The sequence below is a fragment of the Hylobates moloch genome, unplaced genomic scaffold (assembly GCF_009828535.3).
Source record: "Hylobates moloch isolate HMO894 unplaced genomic scaffold, HMol_V3 SCAFFOLD_5, whole genome shotgun sequence".
Lineage (NCBI taxonomy): Eukaryota > Metazoa > Chordata > Mammalia > Primates > Hylobatidae > Hylobates > Hylobates moloch.
The window spans coordinates 107,357,177-107,384,792 of record NW_026652280.1 but is presented as its reverse complement, the minus strand read 5'-3'; the positions used below and the strand labels follow the sequence as shown (position 1 = coordinate 107,384,792).

At 44.5% G+C, this 27,616-nt stretch overlaps 2 protein-coding genes across 29 annotated transcripts in view; one reads left to right on the top strand and one right to left on the bottom strand.

Moving 5' to 3' along the window:
- Positions 1 to 27,616, bottom strand: part of LOC116468019 (putative neuroblastoma breakpoint family member 7) — a 901,770-nt gene that overhangs the window by 561,965 nt on the left and 312,189 nt on the right. The window lies entirely within an intron of this gene.
- LOC116467993 (myomegalin) overlaps positions 1 to 27,616 on the top strand; it is a 230,303-nt gene that overhangs the window by 196,990 nt on the left and 5,697 nt on the right. For 6 of the 28 annotated variants that reach the window (XM_032151590.2, XM_032151578.2, XM_032151584.2 and 3 more), the window contains 16 exons: positions 1,858 to 2,293; positions 3,123 to 3,315; positions 3,884 to 4,003; positions 5,179 to 5,707; positions 7,479 to 7,714; positions 8,722 to 8,773; positions 9,846 to 10,069; positions 10,721 to 10,873; positions 12,868 to 13,053; positions 16,876 to 17,127; positions 18,303 to 18,434; positions 19,096 to 19,215; positions 20,701 to 20,890; positions 21,587 to 21,711; positions 24,758 to 24,997; positions 27,020 to 27,136. In XM_032151590.2, the coding sequence (XP_032007481.1) occupies positions 1,858 to 2,293; positions 3,123 to 3,315; positions 3,884 to 4,003; positions 5,179 to 5,707; positions 7,479 to 7,714; positions 8,722 to 8,773; positions 9,846 to 10,069; positions 10,721 to 10,873; positions 12,868 to 13,053; positions 16,876 to 17,127; positions 18,303 to 18,434; positions 19,096 to 19,215; positions 20,701 to 20,890; positions 21,587 to 21,711; positions 24,758 to 24,997; positions 27,020 to 27,136 (3,305 nt within the window). Of the gene's footprint in view, positions 1 to 1,857; positions 2,294 to 3,122; positions 3,316 to 3,883; positions 4,004 to 5,178; positions 5,708 to 7,478; positions 7,715 to 8,721; positions 8,774 to 9,845; positions 10,070 to 10,720; positions 10,874 to 12,867; positions 13,054 to 16,875; positions 17,128 to 18,302; positions 18,435 to 19,095; positions 19,216 to 20,700; positions 20,891 to 21,586; positions 21,712 to 22,200; positions 22,429 to 24,757; positions 24,998 to 27,019; positions 27,137 to 27,616 lie in introns of those variants that run through there. The other 22 variants (XM_058439382.1, XM_058439379.1, XM_032151582.2 and 19 more) reach the window with 12 other exon arrangements.

Here is a 27,616-nt window from a genome sequence, read left to right as displayed (position 1 = left end):
TTGAACCTACAATCAAACCATCTGTAGATATCCCTGTGGATTACTTTCCTTTGTCCTCAGAGTTACTAACCTGAAACTCTGATTTGTTCAACCCTCCACCCAACCTACAGAATCACTTATACTGTAGAAGGTAGAATCTAATGCATTGTTCTTCCTTTCAAGAAGGTTTTGTTGAGTTTTTCTTTTATTTGTTTGTATTTTAAAACATCAGTTTTTTTTTAACATGAAGTTAGAACATACTATTAAATATTCTTTTCCATATACACATGCGCCCTCTTTATCCCTTTCCACATCCCAGTTTTGGTAAAATACCTATCCCCTTTTTCTTTATTGAGAAACTATCTCATAGATTGTCTGTCTGTATCCTATGTCCTATTTTCCTTCCAGAAACACACCAGACAAGCTCTGCTCTAGGTTCCAAGACTCCTGGATTCTAAGAAATTCAATCTAGGTGCATAGCCTGCTGCTGATCCTTCAAGTTGTGAATTACCCATTTCCTGTGCATCCTCTAGCTCAGGGGTTCTCAGTTTAGCATGCTTAAGAATCACCTGTGGACTGGGCGTGGTGGCTCATGCCTGTAATCCCAACACTTTGGGAGGCCAAGGCAGGCAGACCACCTGAGGTCAGGAGTTCGAGACCAGCCTGGCCAACATGATGAAACCCCTTTGCTGCTAAAAATACAAAAATTAGCTGGGCGTGGTGGCGCGTACCTGTAGTCCCAGCTACTCGGGAGGCTGAGGCAGCAGAATTGCTTGAACCCAGGAGGTGGAGGTTGCAGTGAGCCAAGATCTTACTACTGCACTCCAGCCTGGGTGACAGAGTGAGACTCTGTCTCAAAAATAAATAAATAAATAAAAACAAAATAATCACCTGTGGAACTTAAGTAAAATGTGGATTCATAGGCCTTAGCTCTACAGCTTTTTTAACAAGCACCTTATGGGATTCTGCTGTTGGTATTTCTCAGGTCTGCAGCTAGTACAGCAGGGATTGCATGACTTCCCTGTTAGACCCTGAGCTAGCCATACCATATATGCATTTTCATTTAAGCATCTGCTAACTCCACTAGATGTTATCATCCTTATTTTATATAAAAGGAAACTGAGGCTCAAAAAAGTTAAGTGAATAGACTTGTTACAGCCATGTTTGCTTCCACTCAATCCTAGTATGAGTTTGTTGTTGTGGAAAGAATTTATCTGGAATGTCTTGGTGCAAATTAGCTGTTTTGGTCAATTTTATTTCTTCAACAAATATGAATGATTTATGTGGCAGGCACTTGTATAGGCACTGGGGATACGGGGTGAAAAGGACAGAGACAGTCCTGCTCTCAAGAAGGTTATCTCTATCATGTGAGCCAGACATAAAGCAAACAATTATCTAAGTACATTTTGATTGTATTAGTAGTTCTGATTAGTGTTATTTATTTATTCTGCGTTCCTAAGTCCCAATGGTTTGAAACTGACTGATGATAAATAATAGAACTGTAAAATTTATAACAATAAATTTGTTACAGAAAAGGTCTTATTTTTTAACAGTGTAAGTACCTTGTTTATTCCAGAGGCTACTAAAAATTATGAGGCTGTGTGGCACAAGTAAAGAAAACAGGCCTGCATGTCTTGAATCCAAGGTTTCTAGTGATGGTGCTGCCACCAAGAAGCTATGGAAGTTTGGGCAACTCTCTTACTTTTCCTGAGCCTTGGCTTTCTTGTATATAAAATTAGGGGGCTGTGGTAGGTCTCAAGTTGCTTCATGCTCTGGGGTATGTCTGAGTTTATTGTGGGCTGAGATGTTGGTAAGAGGTACTATTAGGAACTGTGGTCAGGACCAGACCTAGCCCTCAATTATGTGTGTTTCCTGCAGGAACACCATGCTGAGCCTTTGCCTTGAGAATGCAGAGCTGAAAGAGCAGATGGGAGAAGCAATGTCTGATGGATGGGAGATCGAGGAAGACAAGGAGAAGGGCGAGGTGATGGTTGAGACTGTGGTAGCCAAAGAGGGTCTGAGTGAGAGTAGCCTTCAGGCTGAGTTCAGAAAGCTCCAGGGAAAACTGAAGAATGCCCACAATATCATCAACCTCCTCAAAGAACAACTTGTGCTGAGTAGCAAGGAAGGGAATAGTAAACTTACTCCAGAGCTCCTTGTGCATCTGACCAGCACCATCGACAGAATAAACACAGAACTGGTTGGTTCTCCTGGGAAGCACCAACACCAAGAGGAGGGGAATGTGACTGTGAGGCCTTGCCCCAGACCCCAGAGTCTTGACCTTGCGGCTACCTTCACAGTGGATGCCCACCAAGTAAGTGTGGGCTTAGATGGAATGAAAAACAATTGGAGAAGGGCTCGAGATGACAGTGTTTACCTTAAAACGTTCTCCCATATGAATCAGGAGGTACCAAGAGAAGGGTCTCTTTGTACCACAAACAATAATAGTAATATTCTGCCTATATTCAGCCTTTAGAAAGGCTTTTATAACATAAATATTTCTTGAGTACTTAATTTTTCAGATAACACACTAGGCATTGGCATGGGGCAATAAAACCAATGGCTGCCCTTGAGATACTTAATATGGTCAGAAAAGATGGCACACAAACAGGTAATTTTAACAGGATGTGGTAACTGCTGTAACATAGGGATGCATCAGGTTATGAGGCAGCCCAGACAAGTGGTATGTAATGACATCCCTTCCTTATCACTGCCATTTTTTTGTCACAGCTCATCACAGGTGTCTGTTTCTGGGCCTCAGATGGGTTATTGGGATCCTCTTTAGAGAAGGAGCCATGCTGAAGATTCAGTGAAATGGAGAATACAGGGATTCTGAGAGAATCAATGGGACACAATGTGAGGGGAGATGAGTGGAGGGTTCCACCCCTTCTCTTTTTGACCACTGAGAAAACATTTCCTGAAGCTCCTCTGTAGACATGATTGGCGCTGTGCTGTGTGCTGTGGATACAGATATGAAGAAAACATTATCCCAGCGCTCCAGGGGCTCCATCGGGAAAGGAAGTCACTGCCAAATGGCATGAGAAGTGCTGTGACAGACTTGAGTAAAGTCCACAGGGTTCAGAAGGGGCGGTGGTCGTCACTGCATGGGGGTGACCTCAGATTGTCCTGATCCCCTTTCACAGTTGGATAACCAGTCCCAGCCTCGTGACCCTGGGCCTCAGTCAGCGTTTAGCCTACCAGGGTCCACCCAGCACCTGCGCTCCCAGCTGTCACAATGCAAACAACGCTATCAAGATCTCCAGGAGAAGCTGCTGCTATCAGAAGCCACTGTCTTTGCTCAGGCTAACGAGCTGGAGAAATACAGAGTTATGCTTGGTAAGTAACTAGGACTTACTAGTAAAGAAAACTAGCCTGTGTGTCTTATAAGTTCTGTATGTTCTATACCGACATAACATAGTTACTGAGCACATGAAGTGTGGCTAGTGCAACTTGGACATTTGGTTTTATTTAATTTTAGTTAATGTAGTATAAAATGGCCATATGTGGCTACTAACTACCTTATTGGACAGTACAGGTCTAGGGTCTTGGGACTCTAAATTAGTTCAGCTCCATTCAACATTGATTGAACCCCTGCGGATAAAGCACTTGCCAGCTTCAGTGGGGCTGCTAGAGATGATAGTGTACAATCCCTGACTTACAGATATCTGGTCCCAACTAAAGCCAGGGTTATCTGAAGGGGAGATAATGGCAAATGCAAGCTCCTCCTGTGGAAAGCAATTCTGCTTCCTGGAGCTAGTGGTCTCTTCTCCCACTAGTTCAGAGAAGCTTCTCTCCCACTGTGGATCTGCCCTCCGTGCCCCAAAAGGTTAGGGTATGTGCCATTGAGGCTGAGGGCATATGTGGGAAATTCAGACATTCTGTAACAACTGCTTCTCTTCCCAAGCAGGTGAATCCTTGGTGAAGCAGGACAGCAAGCAGGTCCAGGTGGACCTCCAGGACCTGGGCTATGAGACTTGTGGCCGAAGCGAGAATGAGGCTGAACGGGAGGAAACCACCAGTCCCGGTAAGAGCACAGGGTGTGGGGCTCACCCCTCCCTGGAATCAGCTGTCACATTTGGGTGCTGTTGGCCAATTCCACACCTGACAAGTATTGGGGAAGAGGAGACAGGAGGTTAATAGGAGAACTCTTACCCAAAATGAGGCTAAGTTTGAATTTCTACAATTAGTTTTTGGCATACTGCTAATAACAATAATAATAATATAAAGTTCTATCCAACTGATTATTATAGAAATACTAAGGCCTACTTAGAGACCAGATCAGGTTTTAGAAACATGCAAACTATAAGTTAAAAATAATTTTGTTTTGCATTATAAAAAGACTACAACTATAGGGCCACCCACCACATTGAAAACCAGAAGAGAAGAAAAACACAATCTCTCTCATTCTTGAGGCAGCGTAGTGTGGCAGTTAAGAGACAAGATCCTGGGGCCAGACTGGTTAGTTCAAATCCCAGTTTGAAAACTTTCCTATGCCCCAGTTTCCTCATATGTTAAAATAGTAATAAAGGAACTACCTACCCCATCAGGTACTAATGTCAGTTAAATGAGTAAATTCTTATAAAATGCTTTAGAACAGTGCCTGGCATCTGGTAAAATGCCATGGATTAGTTCTCATTCTGACTACCACTGCCCTAATACACTGATGTTAACATGCTGATACATTTATTTGAAGTCTTATTTTCCTATGCCTATTTTTCACACAGTTGTAACCCAATAAACTTTTAAATTATAGTAAAATTTAAAAAGCATTAAACTTTCAGCATGCAGTAATAGCTTGTCCTACATTCTTGTGGCCATCCTAAATAGATAAGGCCGTGTTAATGTCTTAAGAAACACCAGTGTGTGTGGAATGAACACAGGACATTGGAGGATTTGAATTCTGGCTCTGCCATGTGCTAGTTTGAGTGATCTAGAACAAGCTAGTTTACCACCTCTCTTTAAGTTTTGGTTTCCCCAGTCAGTAAAACAGAAAGTGATGAAACCTAACTTGTAGGTATAAGGAGGATAAGAAATATTGTATTTGAATGCCTAGTACAGTGTCAGGGTTGAATAAAGTACTACTTCAACTTTTTCCCTAGTAATTATTGTCCTCATGACCAAACCTGCCTCCTCTCAAAGGCAGTGGCCACAACAGCACATCCAACTTTTATTTAGGAAGACATCTTTGTCTTTTTTCAGAGTGTGAGGAGCACAACAGCCTCAAGGAAATGGTCCTGATGGAGGGGCTGTGCTCTGAGCAGGGGCGCCGGGGCCCAACACTGGCTAGTTCCTCCGAGAGGAAGCCCTTGGAGAACCAGCTAGGGAAGCAGGAAGAGTTCCGGGTATATGGAAAGTCAGAAAACATCTTGGTCCTACGAAAGGACATCAAAGATCTGAAGGCCCAGCTGCAGAATGCCAACAAGGTCATTCAAAACCTCAAGAGCCGGGTCCGGTCCCTCTCAGTTACAAGTGATTATTCATCTAGTCTGGAAAGACCCCGGAAGCTGAGAGCTGTTGGCACCTTGGAGGGGTATTCACCTCATAGTGTCCCTGATGAGGATGAGGGGTGGCTGTCTGATGGCACTGGGGCTTTCTACTCTCCAGGGCTTCAGGCCAAAAAGGACCTGGAGAGTCTCATCCAGAGAGTATCCCAGCTGGAGGCCCAGCTCCCAAAAAATGGACTAGAAGGGAAGCTGGCTGAGGAGCTGAGATCAGCCTCGTGGCCTGGGTAAGGATGGCACTGTTTGGGCACTTTCTTGGTTGAAAATGTGTAAGTTCGTGCTTGGCATAGGGTAGCTCAGGCAGTTGGAAGAAAGAACATGTCTGGGTATTCACAGGGACACTGATTTAAATGGTAGAATAGGTCTGTGGAAAAGACAGGTAGGCAACCAGGAGGGCATAGGATGATGTTCCAGTATCTGGGAGATAGCAGGTCTGAGGGATTTCCTCTTAGGGATATATTAGTAAAGATGGTATAGTATAGTAGTAATACTGGAATCAGACTGCCTAGCTCTGATGCTTACTACCCATGCAACCTTCTTAACCTTTCTAAGCCTTTGTCCTTACCTATTAAATAAGGATGATAAGAGATCCCATCTCAAAGGGTGGATATTAGGTTTAAATGAATTAATACAAGTGCTGACCAGGCGTGGTGGCTCATGCCTGTAATCCCAGCACTTTGGGAGGCCGAGGTGGGTAGAACACCTGAGGTCAGGAGTTCGAGACCAGCCTACCCAACATGGTGAAACCCCATCTCTACTAAAAATACAAAGATTAGCTGGGCATGGTGGTGCACACCTGTAATCCCAGCTACTTGGGAGGCTGAGGCAGGAGAATCGCTTGAACCTGGCAGGTGGAGGTTGCAGTGGGCCGAGATGGCACCACTGCACTCCAGCCTGGGTGACAGAGCAAGAGTGTCTTGGGAAAAAAAAAAAAAGAATTAATACAAGTGCTTAGAATAGTGCCTAGCATATATTAAGCTCTCAATGCTATTTGCCATAGTTATAAGTGTTATTGATACTTTGTGTTGAAAACACAGACATTCATCTTGGTGTGTCCTGGTTATCTATTGCTAAGTAATAACCACTCTAAAACTTAGTGACTTCAAACAACACTTTATTATGCTTCATGGTTCTATGGTTTCACTGGGCTCAGCTGGGTGGTTCTCACTTAGGGTCTCTTGTTTTGGGCCCCATCAGTTGATGGTATGAGAGTTTATGTGATGGCCATCATTGCAAAAAACAGTCAACCACAGTATCATAACATAGAAGAAATTCAGGCATCAGGTGGTGGTTAAAACAGAAGACATGAAAGGTCCTATCTAGACTTAGGATGAAATGATTCTAATTATTCACTGAGTGACTGCTGTGAGTCTGTGTGATACTGGTGCTGTAAGGGATGTAAAATGCAGAACCATGTTTATTCTCACAGACCTTATGATTTATCTAGGGACATATAATTAACACATATATAACAGTTGAAGAGCAGTGGCATACTAAAAATTTTTTTTTTTTTTTTGATACGGAGTCTCACTCTGTCATCCAGGCTGGAGTGCAGTGGTGCCATCTTGGCTCACTACAACCTCCACCTCCCAGGTTCAAGCAATTCTCCTGCCTCAGCCTCCCAAGTAGCTGGGATTACAGGCATGTACCACTATGCCCAGCTAATTTTTTTTGTATTTTTAATGGAGGTGGGGTTTCACCATACTGGCCAGGCTGGTCTCAAACTCCTGACCTTGTGATCTGCCTGCCTCGGCCTCCCAAAGTGCTGGGATTACAGGCATGAGCCATCACGCCTGGCCCATACTAAGTTTTTTAATGCAATACTTTATCAGGGTAGAATTTACTCTTAAATACCTCCTATGGCTTATGTGCCAGAATTCAGCCTGGGGGAGTTCCTTAGAGATGTTCTCATAGAAATCTCTACAGAAGCCCCCATAACTCCATAACTTAGCATCCACTCTTTCCATACTTACTCTTTCCTCTTCTGTCCTGCATTAGGAAATATGATTCCCTGATTCAGGATCAGGCCCGGGAACTGTCTTACCTACGGCAAAAAATACGAGAAGGGAGAGGTATTTGTTATCTTATCACCCAGCATGCAAAAGATACAGTAAAATCTTTTGAGGATCTCCTAAGGAGCAATGACATTGACTACTACCTGGGACAGAGCTTCCGGGAGCAACTCGCCCAGGGAAGCCAGCTGACAGAGAGGCTCACCAGCAAACTCAGCACCAGTAAGTCGGCCACAGGGCTTTGGAATACTCTCAGTCACCCCCACAGTTCCAGCCCCTGGTGGCCACCACATCTCCACTGCAACTTCTTATCCTAACGTCCTGTTTCTATTTCATTTCCTGGGGCTAATACTGGATCAAGACTGCTCAGTGGGGAGCATGGAGAGGAACACATAGGGCTGGAGATGCCATGGTTACAACTATAGAAACTTCACCACTCATGGAATGTGACCTGTGGGGCAGGGGCAGCATCTATCTGATGCTAAGAGGGAGTAGGGGACACGAGATGGCAGGGCTTAGTTATAGGAGGAAGAGCCCTGAACCAAGAATTACAAGACTCAAGCTCTGGCCTGGATGCTGCCACCAACTCGCTAAATACCTTATCCTTGTGGTGTCTCCATTTATGGCATGGTAATGTACATGCAGGTACTCCACATATGGATAAAGCGCCATGCTCTTTTATACATGGTTTAGGCACTGGCTGCAGTAGTTCAAGGGCTACATTGGTTATTATTGGGGTCCTCTACTCAGAATTTCCAGAGAATATCCAAGGGAGTAAAGTAGGATCAGACTTGGGAGCCACCCAGCCCACCACCTGGTGGCAGATGCAGAGGTGGGGCAGGGCTTCTTGTCATCTCCTCAGAGACCAGTGCAGGTTCTGCATGAAAGCTGTGGTGGGACATATGCATTGGGGAGCTAGTCTGCAGCAGGACATGGAGGCTGGAATGTCCCACAGGGCAGCTGGGCAAGGGCCTCATGATTAATGGAACAAACGACATTTTAAATGTTTTACCCTGATTTAGGGCAGAGGAAGTCATGATGGTGACCGGCAGGTCAGGGACAGTGGGGTCACTTCTCTAGAGACACAAGCTGAGGCCTCCCAGAATAACTGTTCTGGAGGCACACGTGAAATGCTCACTACTCTGTCTCCAGATAGGCTCCTGCATTTGTAATGCGGGAAGTGGGACCAGCCTAATTTCTTATTGTTTCTTTCTAAATTTGGTTTGCAGAGGATCATAAAAGTGAGAAAGATCAAGCTGGACTTGAGCCATTGGCCCTCAGGTAATTCAGAGGAGAATCTGGGAAAGAGATTGGGACTGAGGCCCAAAGGGTCAAGGGTGGTGGCAACTCCACAAATCAAGGGTAATAAAGGAAACTGCTGAATGTATTGAATTCATGCATTCATTGAACACCTCACTGTTGTTTTTAACTAAATTCTTTCTTCCCTTTCGGTTGAATTACATTGGCACATTAATTCTCCAGGCTTAGTAACCTAGAAACAGTCTGAGCTAAAAGTGAACTAACTAGGTTTCAAGAGTCTTCTGCCCCAGTAAGAGTCCTGCTTTCCTACTGTGTGTTTAATAAGTAGGATGAGCTTTTTCCAAAGTTGGGTTGACAACCAGTTTAATAGTCACTCAATTGCCCTGGGCGAAAAAAGGAATCATATAACAGGACCTGCTGAAAGAGGCCTAGATGGTGTCCATCACTAGGAGGCTGCAGTGCCTCAGGACCCAGTTCTCAGTGAGTTGCTTCATATAATGATCAATGAAATACGGGCTCAGAGTCCGTTGTAGCCACTAGTTGGGGTTCTTTGTGTCGTGCTTGTGTCTCAGACTACATAAATGCTTCTGAAAATATCTGTATTGAAGGACACAGTGTTGTTTTTTGTTTTGTTTTGTTTTTATTTCTAATCCATCATAGAAACATACATGGTCTGAATTCAGTTAACTACATGATTCCACTTATCATGCTCTTGGATGTTGGGACAATGGTTTGCTCTGCGTTTCTCAATGCTTGCTTTCAATTTTTATACTTGTCTTGTTGGAGATGGTAACAAACAGTTCGCAGGCTGCAACTGTTCCAGGGATCATACGTTAAGCAGCAGTGCCTTAAAAGGAGGGCTAGCTATGTCTTTGCTTGTCTTCAGCATATTATGTGGCCAGAGCACTGGGTAGCTATTCTCTCTCCATCTACACCCTACCTATGCTCCATCCCTAAGCAGAGGTGGGTTATTTCCATAATTCTCTGCAGGCATGGTCCCCTTGGCTTACTTGGCTTTTCCTATGAGCCATAGTCAGGACAGGTTGGTTTCGATGACCTTGGTTTTACCTGTTGTCCCCCTTCTCCCCACCAGGCTCAGCAGGGAGCTGCAGGAGAAGGAGAAAGTGATTGAAGTCCTGCAGGCCAAACTGGATGCTCAGTCCCTCACACCCTCTAGCAGCCATGCCTTGTCTGACTCCCACCGCTCTCCCAGCAGCACCTCTTTCCTGTCTGATGAGCTGGAAGCCTGCTCTGACATGGACATAGCCAGCGAGTACACACACTACGAAGAGAAGAAAGCTTCTCCCAGTCACTCAGGTAGCCTCCACTTTCTGAGTGGTACCAACCTTGTCTAGGCTGAGTAGAGACCTCAGGAAACAGGCCTTATAGCTCCACCATGGTGTGTATCAGGCTGAACATGGCTGTGGGGCCAAGTGCCATGCACAGGCACCAGTGGATCAGGATCTTTGCTCTGCTCCTGACTCTACAAGTTACCTCTGTCACCGTGGCCTCCATGGGCATGTACATGCTGTTGGGCACAAGGTCAGCCACTGTGGGGAGAGTGAGAAGATCACGGCAGACTCTTCTTCCTCAGTGACTCTGTCAGATAGATCTTCTTTAAGATGGAAAACCTCCTTCATCTCTCCTACAATGATCTTGATACTTATTCCTGAGCAGTGTTCACTAAGTATATGTGGGTGTCCACAGATGCTGCTAGTCTTGCCTGATATTTTTGGAGTTGCCGTTTTCATGTTTCAGAGCTCAGAGTACCACTATCATCCCTAAGGTGGTTTGCCTCACTATAGGAGCTGTCTGCAAGCAAGAAAATGAACACTGCTAACAGTGCTTGCGCTTGGTTCTTTCCCTGAAAGCAAGACTCTAGCCCTGGTACCCCTGGGTAAATAGAAGGCCAGGATTCCAGTTCTCTGTAGAACATCAAACGTTTTCTTTCATTCATGGGTTTTATAGATTCCATCCATCATTCGAGTCATTCTGCTGTGTTGTCTTCTAAACCATCATCAAGCAGTGCATCTCAGGGGGTTAAGGCCGAATCCAGCAGTAACCCCATCAGCTTGCCAACTCCCCAGAATCCCCCCAAGGAGGCCAACCAGGCCCATTCAGGTATGCAACAGCCAGTGGGGTAGAAGCTTCAACTCCTCTTTCTCTGCTGCCTGTTTGACTTTTCTTCAATGACAGAGGTTTGGACTGTTAGGAGCCTAAATGCATCAAAACCTAGACAGAATCGAGAAACCATCCTCATTTGCCAGTTGTGTCTGATTTAAGAAACTATTTTAGAAAATAAGTAATCCACATCAGGTTTTGATCTGCATACCAGCTTTGACCAGTAGTTGGCTAATCATTTAAAAAGAAACATTTTTATTGGTTTTCTCTCATTTTATCCTGGGAGCAAAGAGGCAAAATGTTTCTCCCAGGATTGCAACAGCCATAGGATGAAAAGAAATTCACATCTACTGATCCACTGTATGTGTTACCCATTAAATCTGCATGGAGATCCTCTGCAAGAAGTAGTGCTACTTGTTTCATAGCCAAGGATGGTGAGAACAGCCTCAGACAAGGTTCTGTTCATAGTACGTTACCATTAATGGATGTATGAATGGATTGGCAGTCCTTGATATGTACATAGTGCACATCTTGGGGGCAGTTAAACGGTTGCATTTCATTTACAAGTCCAGCTTAGTTGCCGGAGGGTACACTGCTCATTCCCAGCCCTGTACCAGGGATGGCAAGGAAAAGGCAAACTTTGTCGTCACCTCCTACCTCCCACCATAGCTGGCTGGCTGTCTTCAGTGTGGTTTGTTGTGAGGTTTGACTTGAGTAGAGGTGCTCCCAGAAAGCACAGTGCTTTCTTCTGCTGCCCTCATTTCCCTGAAGGCAATTCAACCAAAATCTTAAGGAAGAGGAAGTGTTCCAATGCTTCCTGAGCCTGGTTTCAAAGTTTCTAGGCCAGAGTGGGCAGCAGCTGGACCAGAATCATGAAGAAAAGCTGTGCTTCCAGACTTGTAGACATCTGCTTAAATGTTGTGGGTTCAAACAGAGCAGAAGATAAAGAACAGAAGATTTAAAAATCAGAATGCCTCCTCAAAGAATGCCTGGGCTGTGTTACCTGGCGATTTGAGTATATTTGCAGTATTGATCTGAAATGGTGCCAGCACCATTGGGATGTGTTTTAGGATGTAATCATTGTCTTCTACATTAGACATTCTCTATGGGTCAGCCTTGGTTTCTGCTCCATCTCCATTGGCTACCTGCCCTTTAATTGCTTTTAGGGAAGAGGAAACAATGTTAAACATTGAACCTTGCCAGGGTTTCTAAAAACCTTTCTGTAGATGGGCTGCCTAAAGATCACCAGGGAAGACTTTTTTTAAATGCAAATTTCATGTTCCAAGAATTTATAATTCTGTAAGTCTACATTAAGGCCTAGACAGAATCAAGAAGGCCTAAAGAATCTACATATATTAGAAGTTTTTGCTATGTGATTTAAATGCCCAGAACGGTTTGCAAGCCATTTTGTCTAAGCCACTCTACCAAAGCATCTATTTTTAATTTGGTGAATGAACACGTTGATTTGGAATTCTGAAGTTTGTTTCCATCAGAGTCCTGAACCGCATGCACTAGTAATGAAAATTTCCCCCACAGCCTTTGTTCACATCTCTCCTACTCAGGATGGGACCTGATGCTGTCAGGAGTTCTAGGTAGAGAGTCTTGTCCCAGGGCCAAGGACTGATACATGCTGGGAGCAGAGCCCCAGGGGCCCTTGAGAGCATTCGGGCTCTCTGACTTGTCCATTCCCAGGATTGCTGGGGTGGGGCTCAATAATGCCACCTTACCTTCTTTAGCCAGTTGCTTTCAAGATGAACACAGAGGATGTATGCAGGATAGCCCTGGCAGGGGAGAAGAGGGAAGGTCAGCCAGGCCAGCCTCTGGTAGCAATGGTCACCCTTGGCTGTCTCATCCTGTACCACACTAGGTGATAGCCACTCTGCAGGGTGATATCTGGTCAGGGAATGCTTTTACCTTCTCAATCTTTTACCCATTCTTTTCTCTCATTTTCTCTTGATGATGTGTCTCTTTTCTCCCTAACTTTCTGTTCCTAGGCTTTCATTTTCACTCCATACCCAAGCTGGCTAGCCTTCCTCAGGCACCATTGCCCTCAGCTCCATCCAGCTTCCTGCCTTTCAGCCCCACTGGCCCTCCCCTCCTTGGCTGCTGTGAGACACCGGTGGTCTCCTTGGCTGAGGCTCAGCAGGAGCTACAGATGCTGCAGAAGCAGTTGGGAGAAAGTGAGCACTTCTGCATTTGTGTGCTTGCGATTGGCAGCCCCACACTGTGTTGCTCTGCATGGCTCGGGCTGGATGGCAGAGTTTAAAAAAACAACACAGGTACACGTTTACCAATGGAAGAGTGAGGGAAAGCTCTGCTTGCTTATTTTTTGGAAATGTATTTACTGTTATTTCTGTGGTGTGTATGTCTCATCAGTTAACAGGTAGATATGTTCACGAGGCTCTAGACCTGGTGCTCTCACACTGTAGACAGTGTTGGATACCACCAAGTATGCTGACTCCCTGACAGACTGGTGGACTGCTCATTGGTAGGGGGTGGGAGAGAGATGTTATGCTTTGCCTATGCAGGATGAAGTGGCCAAGAAAAAGATGGCCACATTCAGTGGGCTCCTTTGTGTGGCTATTCTATTTTTCTGCTGTGAAATGCTGTTAATCAAGTTTAGTTCCTGACATCATTAGGTTGGAGCAAAAAGGGTAATGACAGAGGGATTCAGAAGAAGAAATGATGAGCCCCTTTTCCTACTGCACAGGGTTCATCCCTGCCCTGGGACAGGTGACACGTAGGCAGCTTAGAACCACAGCACCAGCTATGGCATTTGACTGTGAATCCCATCCTCTGACTCCCAAAGATAATTGATCTTATGTAGTTATGTAGACTGTGGACAGTCACCTTTTAGAAAACGCTTTGATGTATTTGTAGGCTGGATGCTCATCATAAATTTAGTGTGCCGGTGGTCACTGATAGCTTAGAAAGAAATAACAAACTTTCACATGAATTTGCTCTCTCATAGCACCTTAAGCACAACAGTTAGAAAGCAGTTTGAATGAACTTAAACTCATTTGTCAGGCACTTTCTTTGCCTGTAAAGAAGCTTAGGTGAGCCAGAGACTGATAGGGTCACCATGCCAGAAGTTTCTAGTGATGCAAGACAACAGCCAAGAATTTGCACCCCTCCCTATAGCCCCAAATGTCATGTGGACCAGCATATTTCTTTCCTTTTTCCTCTTTTTTTTTTTGAGACAGGGTGTTACTTTGTCACGCAGACTGAAGTGCAGTGGCACGATCTCGGCTCACTGCAGCCTCTACCTCCTGGGCTCAAGCGACTCTCCTACCTCAGCCCCCCAAGTAGCTGGGATTACAGGTGTGTGTCACCACGCCTGGCTAATTTTTGTATTTTTTGTAGAGACAGGGTTTCGCCGTGTTGCCAAGACTGGTCCAGAGCTCCTGAGCTCAAATGATCGGCCCACCTTGGTTTCTGAAAGTGCAGGGATTACAGGTATGAGCCACTGCACCCAGCCTAGCCTATTTATTTTGTCAACCCAGGAAATGGATACTTTGTCTAGTGCAGGGAACTCTAAAGCTCAGGGAAGTGAAGTTACTTGTTCAAGGTTACTGGTAAGTGGGAGAGATGGGGTTGAATCTGGTCTTCTGCTCCAGGTTTCATGTTTCTGTTATATCTTTTCTACTTAGGATGGCTTTGTCACCATTCTGCTTGGAGTATGGAGCTGAGCTCAGCTATCAAACTCTGGGGACTCCTTGCAACAATTTTTTCCCTCTCTTTAGAGACCAGTAGGAGATGCTGCTGTTTCTGACCTAAAACTTGTTATTTTAGCAGTTCTGGCACCAACAATGAATGGGCAACAAATGTGCCCCATGACAAATGGCAAGAGTATTTTCTAGCTTCCATTTCTTTCTCTTGCCTCCTTTTCCTTTATCTTTCCACATTTGTCCATTTGTCTTTGCCCAAACGGAAGGATGGAAGGAGAGCACTGTCCATGAAAAAGGGGCTGTTGTTTTGGGTTAAATTGGAATTACATCAAGTCTGAGGCCATTGACTGGAGTTTGAATGGTCCCAGCCTAGATGAGGAAGATTGTAGCCCTTTCTTTCTCCACCTGAAGTCAAGGTCCTCTCCAAGGGACCATTGCTTATCCAAGCTCATTGTTTGCTTTGAGCCAAGTTTCCATGTGGACGATGGTGCATGGTGGCCTCTCAGGTCCCTGGGTTAAAATCTTGTGCAAGAGTCTGTATGGAATCTTTGCATGGTTTAGAGCATGTGCTGTGTATTGTGTGGCCAAGGGACTGGAACATGAGAATACTGATCATTGTTACTGATAGACTTAAAACCTCACATGGCCTTGATTAAAAAGTAAGCTGACTATCTGCAACCACTGATTTCCCCCTTTGCCTTGTGTTCGGATGGGGTTGAAGGCAGTTTGAAAGAGGTAGGAAATCATGTATTTGTTGCATCCCTTCTAAAATGTAGGTGCTTTAATCTTCTTCCTTAACTAAGTGATCCTACTGAACATCTAGTATTTTGCAAATTGGAAGAGAGACTCATGACAAGACTTCTCAAACTTCTGCCTATTAGAATTACCTAAAATGAATTTAAAACATCCATTGTTCAAGATGTATCCCATATTGATTAAGGCAAAATCTCTGGAATCCAGGAATCAGTATGTTTCCATACTTTCTCAGGTGATTCCAATATGTACCCAAATTTGAGAACCAGCTACACGTAGGGCTAAAAACTAGCTAGTGGCAATTACACTAACCCCTCCGAGGAGTTTGGCTTGGTTGGAAGAAACAACAACCTCACTCCTGTTGCTTAGGAGGAGCTACCTGTCTGTTGTGCTGCCCGTGTTCATAATCCCTGAAAGAAAGCAGGCTTCTGAATTTTCTCCTAAACTGTGTCTCTGCCCACCTCCTTCCTCATCTCCCCCATGCTGGGCTTCTTTTTACAGAGAAGTGAAGATGACAGGGCTCAAGGGAAAGGCCTGTGTTTTCAAAGGATCTATGAAAGTATCAGCCTATGAAATGAAAGGTCCTACCTGCCTCTGTGGTATAGTATTCAATGATTCTTTAGACAGGAGTGATGACATTTTGCAGCTCCTTGAGTCATGTTGGATGGGATCCAAATAAATACTTGCCTTACATAGACCCTTCCCCAGCCTCAGCAAAGAGTTCTTCTGTCTGGAGGAACTGGGGCCACCATATCCAGCTTGATTTCATATCCCCTTTCTCTTCTGAAAAACTCCAAAGTGGAACGGACATACTGACTGGTTAGTTTCAGGGGAAGGCAAGTACATGTAGACAAACAGATGATCATGTTCACAGGTGAGCTCAATCCTGTATGCCACTGCACTCACAACTTCTTTTTTATTATTATTATTATTATACTTTAGGTTTTAGGGTACATGTGCACAATGTGCAGGTTTGTTACATATGTATCCATGTGCCATGTTGTTTTGCTGCACCCATTAACTCGTCATTTAGCATTAGGTATATCTCCTAATGCTGTCCCTCCCCCCTCTCCCCACCCCACAACAGTCCCTGGAGTGTGATGTTCCCCTTCCTGTGTCCATGAGTTCTCATTGTTCAATTCCCACCTATGAGTGAGAACATACGGTGTTTGGTTTTTTGTCCTTGCGATAGTTTACTGAGAATGATGTTAAACTGAAACTGCACTCACAACTTCTAACTGTGGGAGTGAATCCTACTTTTAGAACTTTCCTTGGAGTCTGTCATGAAGGATTATAGTAGGAGCCAGGAGCAGGGCCACTGGACTTTTCCATTGTGTATACTGATGACTTTAAGATACTTTATTCTCTACCTCTTGTGTCTCCTGCTAGGAAATACAAAGGGTAAGGGTTACAACCTCTAGGTTATGAGCCTTAGTCTAATTGGTATACCACAGTGAACCGGGATCTCTGACATTCCACAGATCTCCTTTTAGTCTCTATTCTTAGCAGTCACACACTTCCTTGCAAATTCTTCCCTTCTGACACCCCATTTGCTTCTTACTCACGTTTCTTTCTGCCCAGGTGCCAGCACTGTTCCTCCTGCTTCCACAGCTACATTGCCGAGCAACGACTTGGAAGCTGACTCTTCCCACTACCTCAACTCTGCCCAGCCTCACTCTCCTCCAAGGGGCACCATAGAACTGGGAAGAATCCTAGAGCCTGGGTACCTGGGCAGCAGTGGCAAGTGGGACATGATGAGGCCTCAGAAAGGGAGTGTATCTGGGGACCTATCCTCAGGCTCCTCTGTGTACCAGCTTAACTCCAAACCCACAGGTAAAGCACAAAGCAGAGACGGCAGCCTTTGAAAAGAAGTCTCATTCAGAGTCTACTCTTTTCCTACCCAGGCAGGACTGCTTCATTCCTCCTCCATCCCTGGCTCACAGAGTGGGTATAAAATGCAAGAGCTGTATCAGGGCTCGATCCTTTCCAAGTACATTTCTTCATTCTCCTGCCCAGGGCCTCAGTGCTCTGTAGGGATATGGGAAAGCCAGGGACCCACCTCTTGTGCTGTCACACTCATGTCCTTCCATCCCTCTGCAGCCTGGCCTCTTTGTGGCCCACTCTCTTAGACCTCTCCAGAATGCCAGGCATAGATGGGACTTCCATCAGTCAGGACTTGTCACAGCAAAGGGTGTAAGGGTGCAGCTCCCTGACCCTGCACATATATCCTGTGCACAAAACTCAGTCACAGCAAGTGGAGAGGTATAGCTAAGCTTATAAATGCTGAGATGCTGCTCAGTTCCAACAGTAAGACAATCGTAATTTTCAGGAAAAGACTGAGCCCAAAGCAAAATGGTGCAGTTAATGTCCGGTGTAAGCATCCATCTGACTTTTCTGGATATTTTTCCTTTGTTTGGCGGGGGGAAAGGGGGTGTCATCCCCTCTCTAATTTGCCTTCAGATCTCTAGATCCTTCCAGGCTATTCTATCATCTTCCATATTAAAAGTGATTTCAGGGAAGCATTCAGTGTCAGTCATTAACTGCATAGGGTGAGTGTAGGATCACATACTTTTACTTTAGGCCTTCTTTCTAAGGGTGGGAGGAACGGCTTTGTTGCTCATGTGTCAGTAAGAAGAAAGGTAGAGTGAGGTCTCACCTATCATCCTCATAGTCACACCCAGGAGGTGGCCATACCTTTCCAGATGCTAGGCAGGCCTTGTCCAGAGCCCTCAGTTATTTTTCTAAAACGTAGAACTCTCACAAGACCCCTGTGTGGGAGGAGGCCCATGGAGATTTTTTAGCAAGTGACTGTTATGTGTTTGAAAGTGCATTTACTGTTTAAACAAAACTACCATTCTTTTGGGTGTCCATGTGAGAGGACACAGTTGGCAGAAGGCTAGTGATATTTACAGGTCTTGCTGTAGGGCCCCTGGCTGAGCCCCACCCCCATCGGTAACCAGGATTCTCCATCTCCCACCTCTCTCCATGTCCTGGTGGTTTGGCCACAGGGGCTGACCTGCTGGAAGAGCATCTTGGTGAAATCCGGAACCTGCGCCAGCGCCTGGAGGAGTCCATCTGCATCAATGACCGCCTACGGGAGCAACTGGAACACCGGCTGAGCTCTACTGCTCGTGGAAGCGGTAGGAGAGGACCTTCCTGTTTCTGGCTCTATTTAGGGACCTTTAGGCAGAGCTTCACAGATATTCTTTACTTCACTTGCTCCTTTTGAACAGTCCAGCAAGGGAGGTGGGCAAGTACTGTCATCCCTACTTTCTGAATATATCTGAGTTTACAGAGTAACTCTCTTTAAGGCAGAACTACGTCTGATGCCCGGAGTCACCTGACTTCTCACCCCATACTTAATCTGCTTATATACTGCCTGCTGATGTCTGTGCCTTTGTTGTGTGATTGATAAGTGGTGGAGCCAGGTGTGTAAGGGTCCTCCCAACTCCACCCCTGGCCGCTTTACCAAGGTGGCCTTTCTCCTTACACTCTCCTTCCAAGCTGCTGTCACACGGAGGCCAGTCTTTCCATTTGTTGTTGTCCTGCCTATACCACAGCAGCAGCTGTTTAGGGAGATCGAGCCTCCTGCACCATTGCAGTTATGGCATGTGATGATGCACGCAAAGAATCCACTGAGAAGAGGCACACAGAAAACATGTACCCAGCCCCCATGCTTCATTCAGGGCCAGGCCTTGAGTCCTTGGGGTTTTCTGCTGGGTTGGGGCAGTATCTTTGAGAGATAAAGAATGGGAAACTTTTGGAAGCTTCTGTTACCCAAATGTCTACTTTCTGGAACAGGATCCACTTCTAACTTCTACAGTCAGGGCCTGGAGTCCATACCTCAGCTCTGCAATGAGAACAGAGTCCTCAGGGAAGAAAATCAAAGACTTCAGGCTCAACTGAGTCATGTTTCCAGAGGTACGTGGTCAAAACCCACAAACTATGGTCACTCTTAAGTTTCTTTCTTCCCTGGCCACACTGATCACCAACTGGAGAAGCAAACAGAAGAAGGTAGAGGTAACAGAGCTACTCAGATCCACCAACCCAAACTCACAGCTATTCTCAGTCTAGAGAAGGCTGCTTTCTAAGATGTTCCAACTATGGGCCCCTCAGACTCCTAGTCCCCGGGAGCGAAGAGCTCTAGGAAATCCATCATTTCTATACAAGCCCACCTGCATATATTCAAAGTCACGAGCTATCAATTTGGATACCAGTCTGGTATCTGTTCTACCTCCCTTCACTCACAACTGATTTGGAACCAATAAAGGAGAGAGTGGGAATGCCTATCTTCCCTCTCAAGTTTCTCCAGACTTTACTGCAGCAGCATGTGTTGCTCCTGGCCCTGCTGTGCCATCCCTCTGCCTCCTCACCACATCCCTCACTCATAGACTCAGGGCTTCTCTCTGGTCAGTACTCCTATGACTCCATGCCGAGTGGCACTAGCAAATGCCCCCAGCACTTTCCCAGCCCTAGCCAGGGGGCGCTCGCAGGTGGGCATCATTTCTCGTGTGGCTGGGAGGCAGCTGACCTTGGTGTTAGTCTACTTGATCATATCAGTGTATTATCGATAACAAAGTATTTTTATTCACAAATATTTATTGACCAGCCATAAAAAGACTGAGAGTAGTATCCAAAAGGATTAAGCCCAGAATGAAGGAATGCTTGTGGAAAAAGAAAAAGCCACCAAGAGATATTTCTAAATTAGCCACCTAAATTAATTAATTTAATTGATTGATTTCTATATTAGCAAGAAGATTTGAGAGGAAAGGTCACTGCTGGGGAACGATAACAAAAGTTAACAGATAAGAAAGAGGGCAGAACTACTGAGCTATCGTTGCATGCTTGGAGTGAATAGAACAGACCTCACAGGTAAGAAGACAGTAAGAGATTTAAACAAGTACAATTTGCCAGGCTCAGGTGACTCTTTCCCCACAGGACTTACTGAGCCTGCAGCTGTATTTTTAGAGTCCCTTCAATAATCTTTGACAACTTGTGAAGAGAAGTGCTGCAAGTTCAAAAAAAAACAAATATCCCAGTTTTCAAAATAATGAAAATGATACATTCCAAAAAGAGATCTTGATGTTGATCTTTGTCAAAATTCAAGAATGGATTATTGAACAGATGATATGTGAGCACTTGGAAAGTGGTGGGCATTAAAAACCAGAATTTCTGTAAGAGCAAGGTAGGACAGATTAAATAAGTGGCATGAAGTATTTTACAAAGACAGAGATGAACCATTCTCCAAGCTGCGGGGGATGTTGAGCCAGCATGCTCTTCCCACCAACATAGGGCCTTCCTTCCCTGCTCCTTATCTCTGTTTGTCAGGGCGGATGTGCTTGGGGTCATCTTCCAGCTGAGCTCTGGCCCCATCTTAATAAATCAATCCTGTGTTCCTCTCACCAGAGCACTCCCAGGAAATGGAAAGCCTGAGGGAGGCTCTGCTGTCCTCTCGATCCCACCTTCAAGAGCTAGAAAAGGAGCTGGAGCACCAGAAGGTGAAAAGGCAGCAGCTTTTGGAAGACTTGAGGGAGAAGCAGCAAGAGGTCTTGCATTTCAGGGAGGAACGTCTTTCCCTCCAGGAAAATGACTCGAGGTAAGAGCGGACCCATTGACAGAGAAGGTAGCATTCTTCATTCTTACATTCATTCTTACATTACGAGAAGGGATATTGGCAAGACAATTGGTGTCCTCTTTTGGAAACCTAAATGTTCCCTCTGCTATTCCTGATTTTTTTGTGTCAGTTGTGGGGTGGGGGCGGTTGCAGGGGTGCTTTGAGCAGAAGAAAGGACTTCTCTGGGAATGCCTTGTCACTCCCAAGTTGAGAGAGTAAAACTCTGTTATAGAAGTCTTCAGTATATCAGAGATATGAAAAAGAAGGGTTCCCATGCTTCCAATTAGATATAGGACATTAGTCTCACCATCACCTAGGAAGCTTCTATACTGGCTGTGATGCTTGGTCCCAGCATAAGCCCTGTAACCGCTTGTCAGAATGCAAAGAGCACTGTAGGAACAGTAAGGAGACTGTGCTGGTGTGTCTGTTCTGCTGTGAACTAATGTAGGCAATGGTGTGTTTTCAAGCAAAGTTACTTGACCTCCCTCAGCCTCCATTTCCACATCTGCGAAATAAAAGTGATGATCTTCCTGACCCCCTGAGTTGACATCTGGGGCTCAGATGTAACCTTAACCGTAACCCTTTATGACCCCGAGTTGACATCTGGCTCTCAGCTTATTGCTCTGGTGTGGCTGAGTGGCTCTGCCATCTCAGTGGGCCTTACCTCTCCCTGGTCAGACTGCAGCACAAGCTGGTTCTCCTGCAGCAACAGTGTGAAGAGAAACAGCAGCTCTTTGAGTCCCTCCAGTCAGAGCTACAAATCTACAAGGCACTTTATGGCAATTCCAAGAAGGGGCTGAAAGGTATGTGTTCTTCTCCCCTCACCCCATGAGCTTTTTGCCCTTGCATAGGTTGCTAGTGAGCTCTTTCCTTTGGGAGTTGTGGAGATCGTGGGAAGCTACAGAGTTCTGTCACAGAAACCCCCACCCGAGCCTGGGGCTCCTAGTAGGAACTCTCAAACACAAAGCCCAATGGAACAGGTTGGTGGCACGAGCAAGATCCAGCCTGATCATTCCTAATTACTTTAAGAAAATCTAGACATTCCTATTCTAGACATTCCTATCAATGTCTAGATTGTAACATTTTTGAAAGCAAAAGAACTGTCCTAATGATGTCATCATTTGAAAAGGCCTTTAATATTGTCAGTAATACATACTGACAACCCATTCAGCCTGATGCAGCAGGCAGTCTGCTCCCACCCTGACCCTTTCCCTAGTGACATCTGGGTCTCAGCTTATTGCCCTTTCATGTAATTTTCATAAATCCTGATTTAGTTTCCTGATTTTCTAAAGAGAATGTGAACTGGAATTTGAAGAAACACAGGGGCTTACCAGGCTGAGCAAATAGCTAAAGTACAAAGTCATGGTGAGTGTTGAGTCAGTGGGGACCAGCCTGCCCACAGGAGAAAATTAAAAGACACAAAAACGAAAACAAAAAACCCTTATAGAAATACAACTAATAGGACCTAAATTTCAATCCTGGATTTAAATATTAAAGACATTTATTGAAGACTTTGCTGCCTGCTGAAATAATAATGTAATATTTGAGAATTTTGATATATTTCTTCATTCTTCTTTAAATGGAGAAGGGTACTCAAAACATAATGTTAATAAGTCACAGCAGGCTACAACAGAGGACTGACATCAATGTCATGAAATTTAGCAAAGATAAAAAGCAAAATCCTGAGCTTGATTAAAAATATCCGTGGTAGAAATATAGGACGACGGTAGAAATATAGGACAGGCAGTCGTTCATGGACTTGAGGGTATGGGATTTGGTAGAAACATGTTCACACAAGTAAGTCATAGGCCAGAGGTTGCTAGAAATGCCAGCTCAAGCTGACACTACAGTAGTGTAAGTGTGATGTTTGCCTGTGGAGACATGTCTAAAGTATTGTTAGATTACAGGGCACCATCTTTGAAAAGGGCGTTGACACACCAGGGAACATAATGAAGACAGGGCGCACAATGGTGTGGGCCAGAAATCTCCAACTGGTCAAAGACACTAAAGAAATGTAGGCTTTCAAAGGATCTTGAGGACCTGAGAACTGGCTTCGGATATTTGAAGAACTGTCAGGTGAAAAAGAACTCATGTATTTTATGTCCCTCCAGAGGGCTAAACAAAGAGTGAAGGGCAGTGGAAGTTAGATTTGAATTATCATAAATCCTGATTTAGTTTCCTGATTTTCTAAAGAGAAAGTGAACTGGAACTTGAAGAAATACAGGGGGCTCACCAGGCTGGGAGAATAGCTTAAGTACACAGTCATGGTGAGTGTTGGGTCAGTGGGACCAGCCCGACCACAGGAGAAGCTTAGGGTTGGGGGAGTGAGAAGTCAGGATGGTGGAGCAGAGTCACCAAATCTTGAAAGCTCACGGGTCAGGGTGAAAGTTGACATTCTGTATCGTAGATAATGAAACTTCTTTTTCAAAGAAGATAAGCATATGATGACAACAGAACTTTAGGATGCTAAGTTTCAGGGGATGTCCTGGAGTTGGGAGACATTAGAATCTGGGAAACCTATTGGATGGGTCTAGTGATATTCTGGCACATTAAGAGATGACAGTCTAATATAAGGTGCTATTGGGAAGATGAAAGGGTATAGATAGATCTTAAAACATCTCTTAAAAAATAAGCAAAATTTAGTGAGAAGTTGGATTGAGAAAGAGAGAGAGGAACATCATAAAACTTTGGGCAAAATTCAAGAGTAGATTATTTACCAAAGCCTCTACAACTAGTTCATCCTGAGCTCCCTTTCCTTTCATGCTTTTCTCCCTGCCTTTTAGGACTCATTTCAAAGCTACAACCACTAAAGCGCCATAATCTCTTATCTGTAATTTCAAAATCCAGTAAGATTTCCAAATTAAATTTTTCAAATACTCATTTAGTGAAAAAATCTAGATGATCTGACAAGAGGATATTCATAAGTCTTTATTTATCTACTTAGAATATTCACATAGCTCATTGCAGAAATAGTTATATGTTTGATTAAGGATTGTGGCTCACATGCAACTGGATACATGTTGTATATGATATATACATCCTGTTGCCTTGCTAAAAACTAAAACAAATTTTACCTTTCGAAATACATTTGGCCTTAAGGTTTTCAAATAAGGCATTGTGGCCTCGTAGAATATTTCTTAGATCTCTTCAACCCCAGTACAAAGAAATAGACATGTGGTGAATGGAGGTAAATATATATACATATATATGTGTGTACATATATGTACATGTATATGGGTACATATATACACCTATATATAGTATGTATATACGTACAACATATATAAACACACTATATGTAGGTGTATATATATGTACACACACACACACACACACATATATATATGTAGAGAGAGAGAGAGAGAAATTGAAAAACTCAGTTATAATCCCTCGTCTAAGGTGTCCAACTCACATTCTCACATGCTACCAAAAGACCTCCTCCTTCTCCTCTTTCATTTTTGAGAATGAGGACTGTGAAATCTCTTTCTCCCTCATCCCCTACCCTTCTCTAGCTCAGTGCTGACCTTCTACCTTGGAGGATCCTATACTTTAGCCTACAGGACTAAGGTTACTATGCAGATGAAATATGGACTTATCCTCATCTGCCAATCAAATGCTCTATAGGTGTATGTGTGTAACTTAAGCTGCAGGGAAGTTTCAGACTGGATGTGTGCCAGCTCAGTGCCATCCCCCGGCCACACACAGAAATGGTGACATCTCTATCATAGATGGGTTGCATGAGACTCAGATGATAGTGGAGTCCTTGGCAGAAAAGAATGTCACAGAGGAGGGTTCTGACAAGTGCTTGGAAATACTTGGGTCAATGTTACCAGACTCCTTCTCTCTTAGCTTACAGCCTGCATGCCTGTCACCAAATCCCTTTGAGCAGTGACCTGAGCCACCTGGTGGCAGAGGTACGAGCTCTGAGAGGGCAGCTGGAGCAGAGCATTCAGGGGAACAATTGCCTGCGACTGCAGCTGCAACAGCAGCTGGATAGCGGTGCTGGCAAAGCCAGCCTCAGCCTGTCCTCTGTTAACCAGAACTTCCCAGCCAGCGCTGACCCTGGAAACAAGCAGCTGCTCCTCCAAGGTAGGAAGGAAAAGGGACTTAGAAAGCCCTTGGCCAGTGGGGAGATCACCAGGAAGTTCTGCGGCAGAAGGTGCAATCTGCCTGGTCCATGCTCCTTAGGATCAGGTTGAAATCAGAGATGCTGTAGTCTAGCAGCCTGAGTGAAAGCGTGGGATTTGGGTCAGACCGGGCTCCAGATTCTGAGTTTACCTCTTACAGGTCATTTGATTTGGGCAAGGTGTTTAAAGTCTCTGAGGTTTAAGCCTTAGTTTCCTTATATTTAAGATGAGGATAATGATCATATGTACCTTATATGATTTTGAGCATTAAATGAAATCATTTACAAGTGCTTGGCACACTAAGAATTGCTCAATAATTAGCAGCTGTATATGTTCATATCTTTTTCTTGGATTTGCTTGGTGCTTTAGTATTAGCCAAGTGTTTTCACATACATAATTTCATCTGAAGTAAAGCAGGTTTTGCTATCTCTGTATTTCACATAAGAAAACTTAGGTCTTGAGATATTAACAGAGAAGCGAGTGTTTAGAGAAGTTATAGACAAAGTCAGGATCAGAACAAGATATTGTGATTTTCAGTCTGTGTTCCTTCTAGCTCACTGTGCCCTGTCTCAGTATTGCCGACCTTCCCAGATTCTCTGTTTCCCCTTTCCCTCACAGGTGGGGAACTCAGTGTGTGGTAAAATGTTCCTCCCCTAAGGAAACAGGGCTCTGGGGAAGTCCTGGATGGTGGGTGACTTATTTCGGGTGGCCATCATTCGCTTTCTCTACCCCACCCCTTGCGTCCCTTTCCAGATAGGCGTGTTTGACCAGGTCCCCCTTCTCTTCTCAATATCCCCCATCAATCTCACTTCTCCCAGTTTTCATTGAAATGTCAATGGTGTCCCCCTAGTCTCTTAAATCATTCAATTTCTACTTCCTCTGTCCTTCTCTTCTTTTGATACACCATTTAGTACACCATCTCCACTCACCTCCATGGCCATACCTTCAATTTTATTCAAATCAGGAACCACTTCTGTTCAGTTTCTCTAAAGCTGAACTTTCAAACTCTCCTGCCAGCTATTTCTGGGTCATGTTAATCTTTATTTTTCTCTGGTTCTTGTAGATTCTCATTTATCTGACAGTAACCTTATTTGTCAAATGAAGGTGACAAAAACATGATTATGCTGTTTTGGCAATTCAATAAAAAAACACACGTGGTCCACCAAGCAAACCGCCTGGCCGCCAGGAACTTCTCAGCTTACATTAGGTGGACACCTTGCCCTCCTCTGGGCTGCCCTGATGGTTGTGGTGTTCAGTTATGTCTCCAACTCTTCCTTCTAACCAGGCCTTCCCCTCTCACTGGCTTCCCATACAGCAGCCAAGACTCAGCCCCACTGGTGCAGTCCCTGCCCCTCTTTCTCTAGCACCCCTGAGGCCTGAGCCGGAAAGCAGGCAATGGGCCACACTTGCCTGAGGAGGACCTTTTCTACCTTCTTTGTGATATTTTCCAATTCCTCCACCATAGGGTTGCTTTTTAGTCTCCAGCAAGATATTAACCCACCAAGCCTTCTGTCTCTGTTCTTCTCATACAAGTCAACTTTTTTCAGTATTACCTCATCAGAATGATGACTAGAATGTTGAGTCCATGAATCCATTCATTCCTTGAGTCCTTGATTCTAGATTTTAATATGTACTATGTATATTTATACATACTACATTTAGTTACAGGGCATCATATTAGATACCACACACAAATTATACTTAAGACTCGGTTTATAAAAATACACCTAATAATTTTTCAAACTAGAGGTTACTTTCTCATGGAACACCCCTCAATTAAAGGAATATTTTTTTGTTCTGAAGAATGGACACATTTTGAACTCAGTGACTCATGGGCTTTTGTTTTGGCTTGTGGGGTATGGATAATTCTGTAAGAGGAGAGTCCTGCCACCTTAGGTCTCAGTGGGGATGGCTAGGTGTGCATGTGCTTCACGTGCAGTGTGTTCCAGGGCTCCTGAAAACTGTGGTTGCCTTTACCCCCTAGATTCAGCTGTGTCCCCTCCAGTCCGGGATGTTGGTATGAATTCCCCAGCTCTGGTCCTCCCCAGCTCTGCTTCCTCTACTCCTGGCTCAGAAACGGCCATAATCAACAGAACAGATGGTAAATATGGCAACTAAAGAGCCCAGGGACTGATGATGGAAAGAGATTAATGCAAACAACCTTTTGTTGTCTCTAAACATATTATCTGTATTTAGAGTTTTCTCTGCATGCCCCAAGGCCTTTAGCCCTACTCTCTGCACCTTCTGTGGCTGCCTTTCTTGCCATTGTTCATCCTCCTGTGGTTTTCCTACTGCTATTTTTGCTTCATTGTGCCATAATCTCTCTATTCTTGAAAATGCTGTCTGTATCCAGCTTGATTTCCTTGTCTCTGTCTTCTCTACCCAGAAACTTATTATTTATTATGATTCGTCCTATTTCATTTGCCAATAAGGAAAAAATTGTCTCCTGGCAAATTTATCATTAAGAGATAATGTAAGAAAGATTGTAAAAATGTAGAAGCCAGAAGATCTCTATGGACTTTGCCCCACCCTTGTACATTCCAAGGCTTCCTTTCTTGTTCCCAGCCTCGTCCTTTTCTTG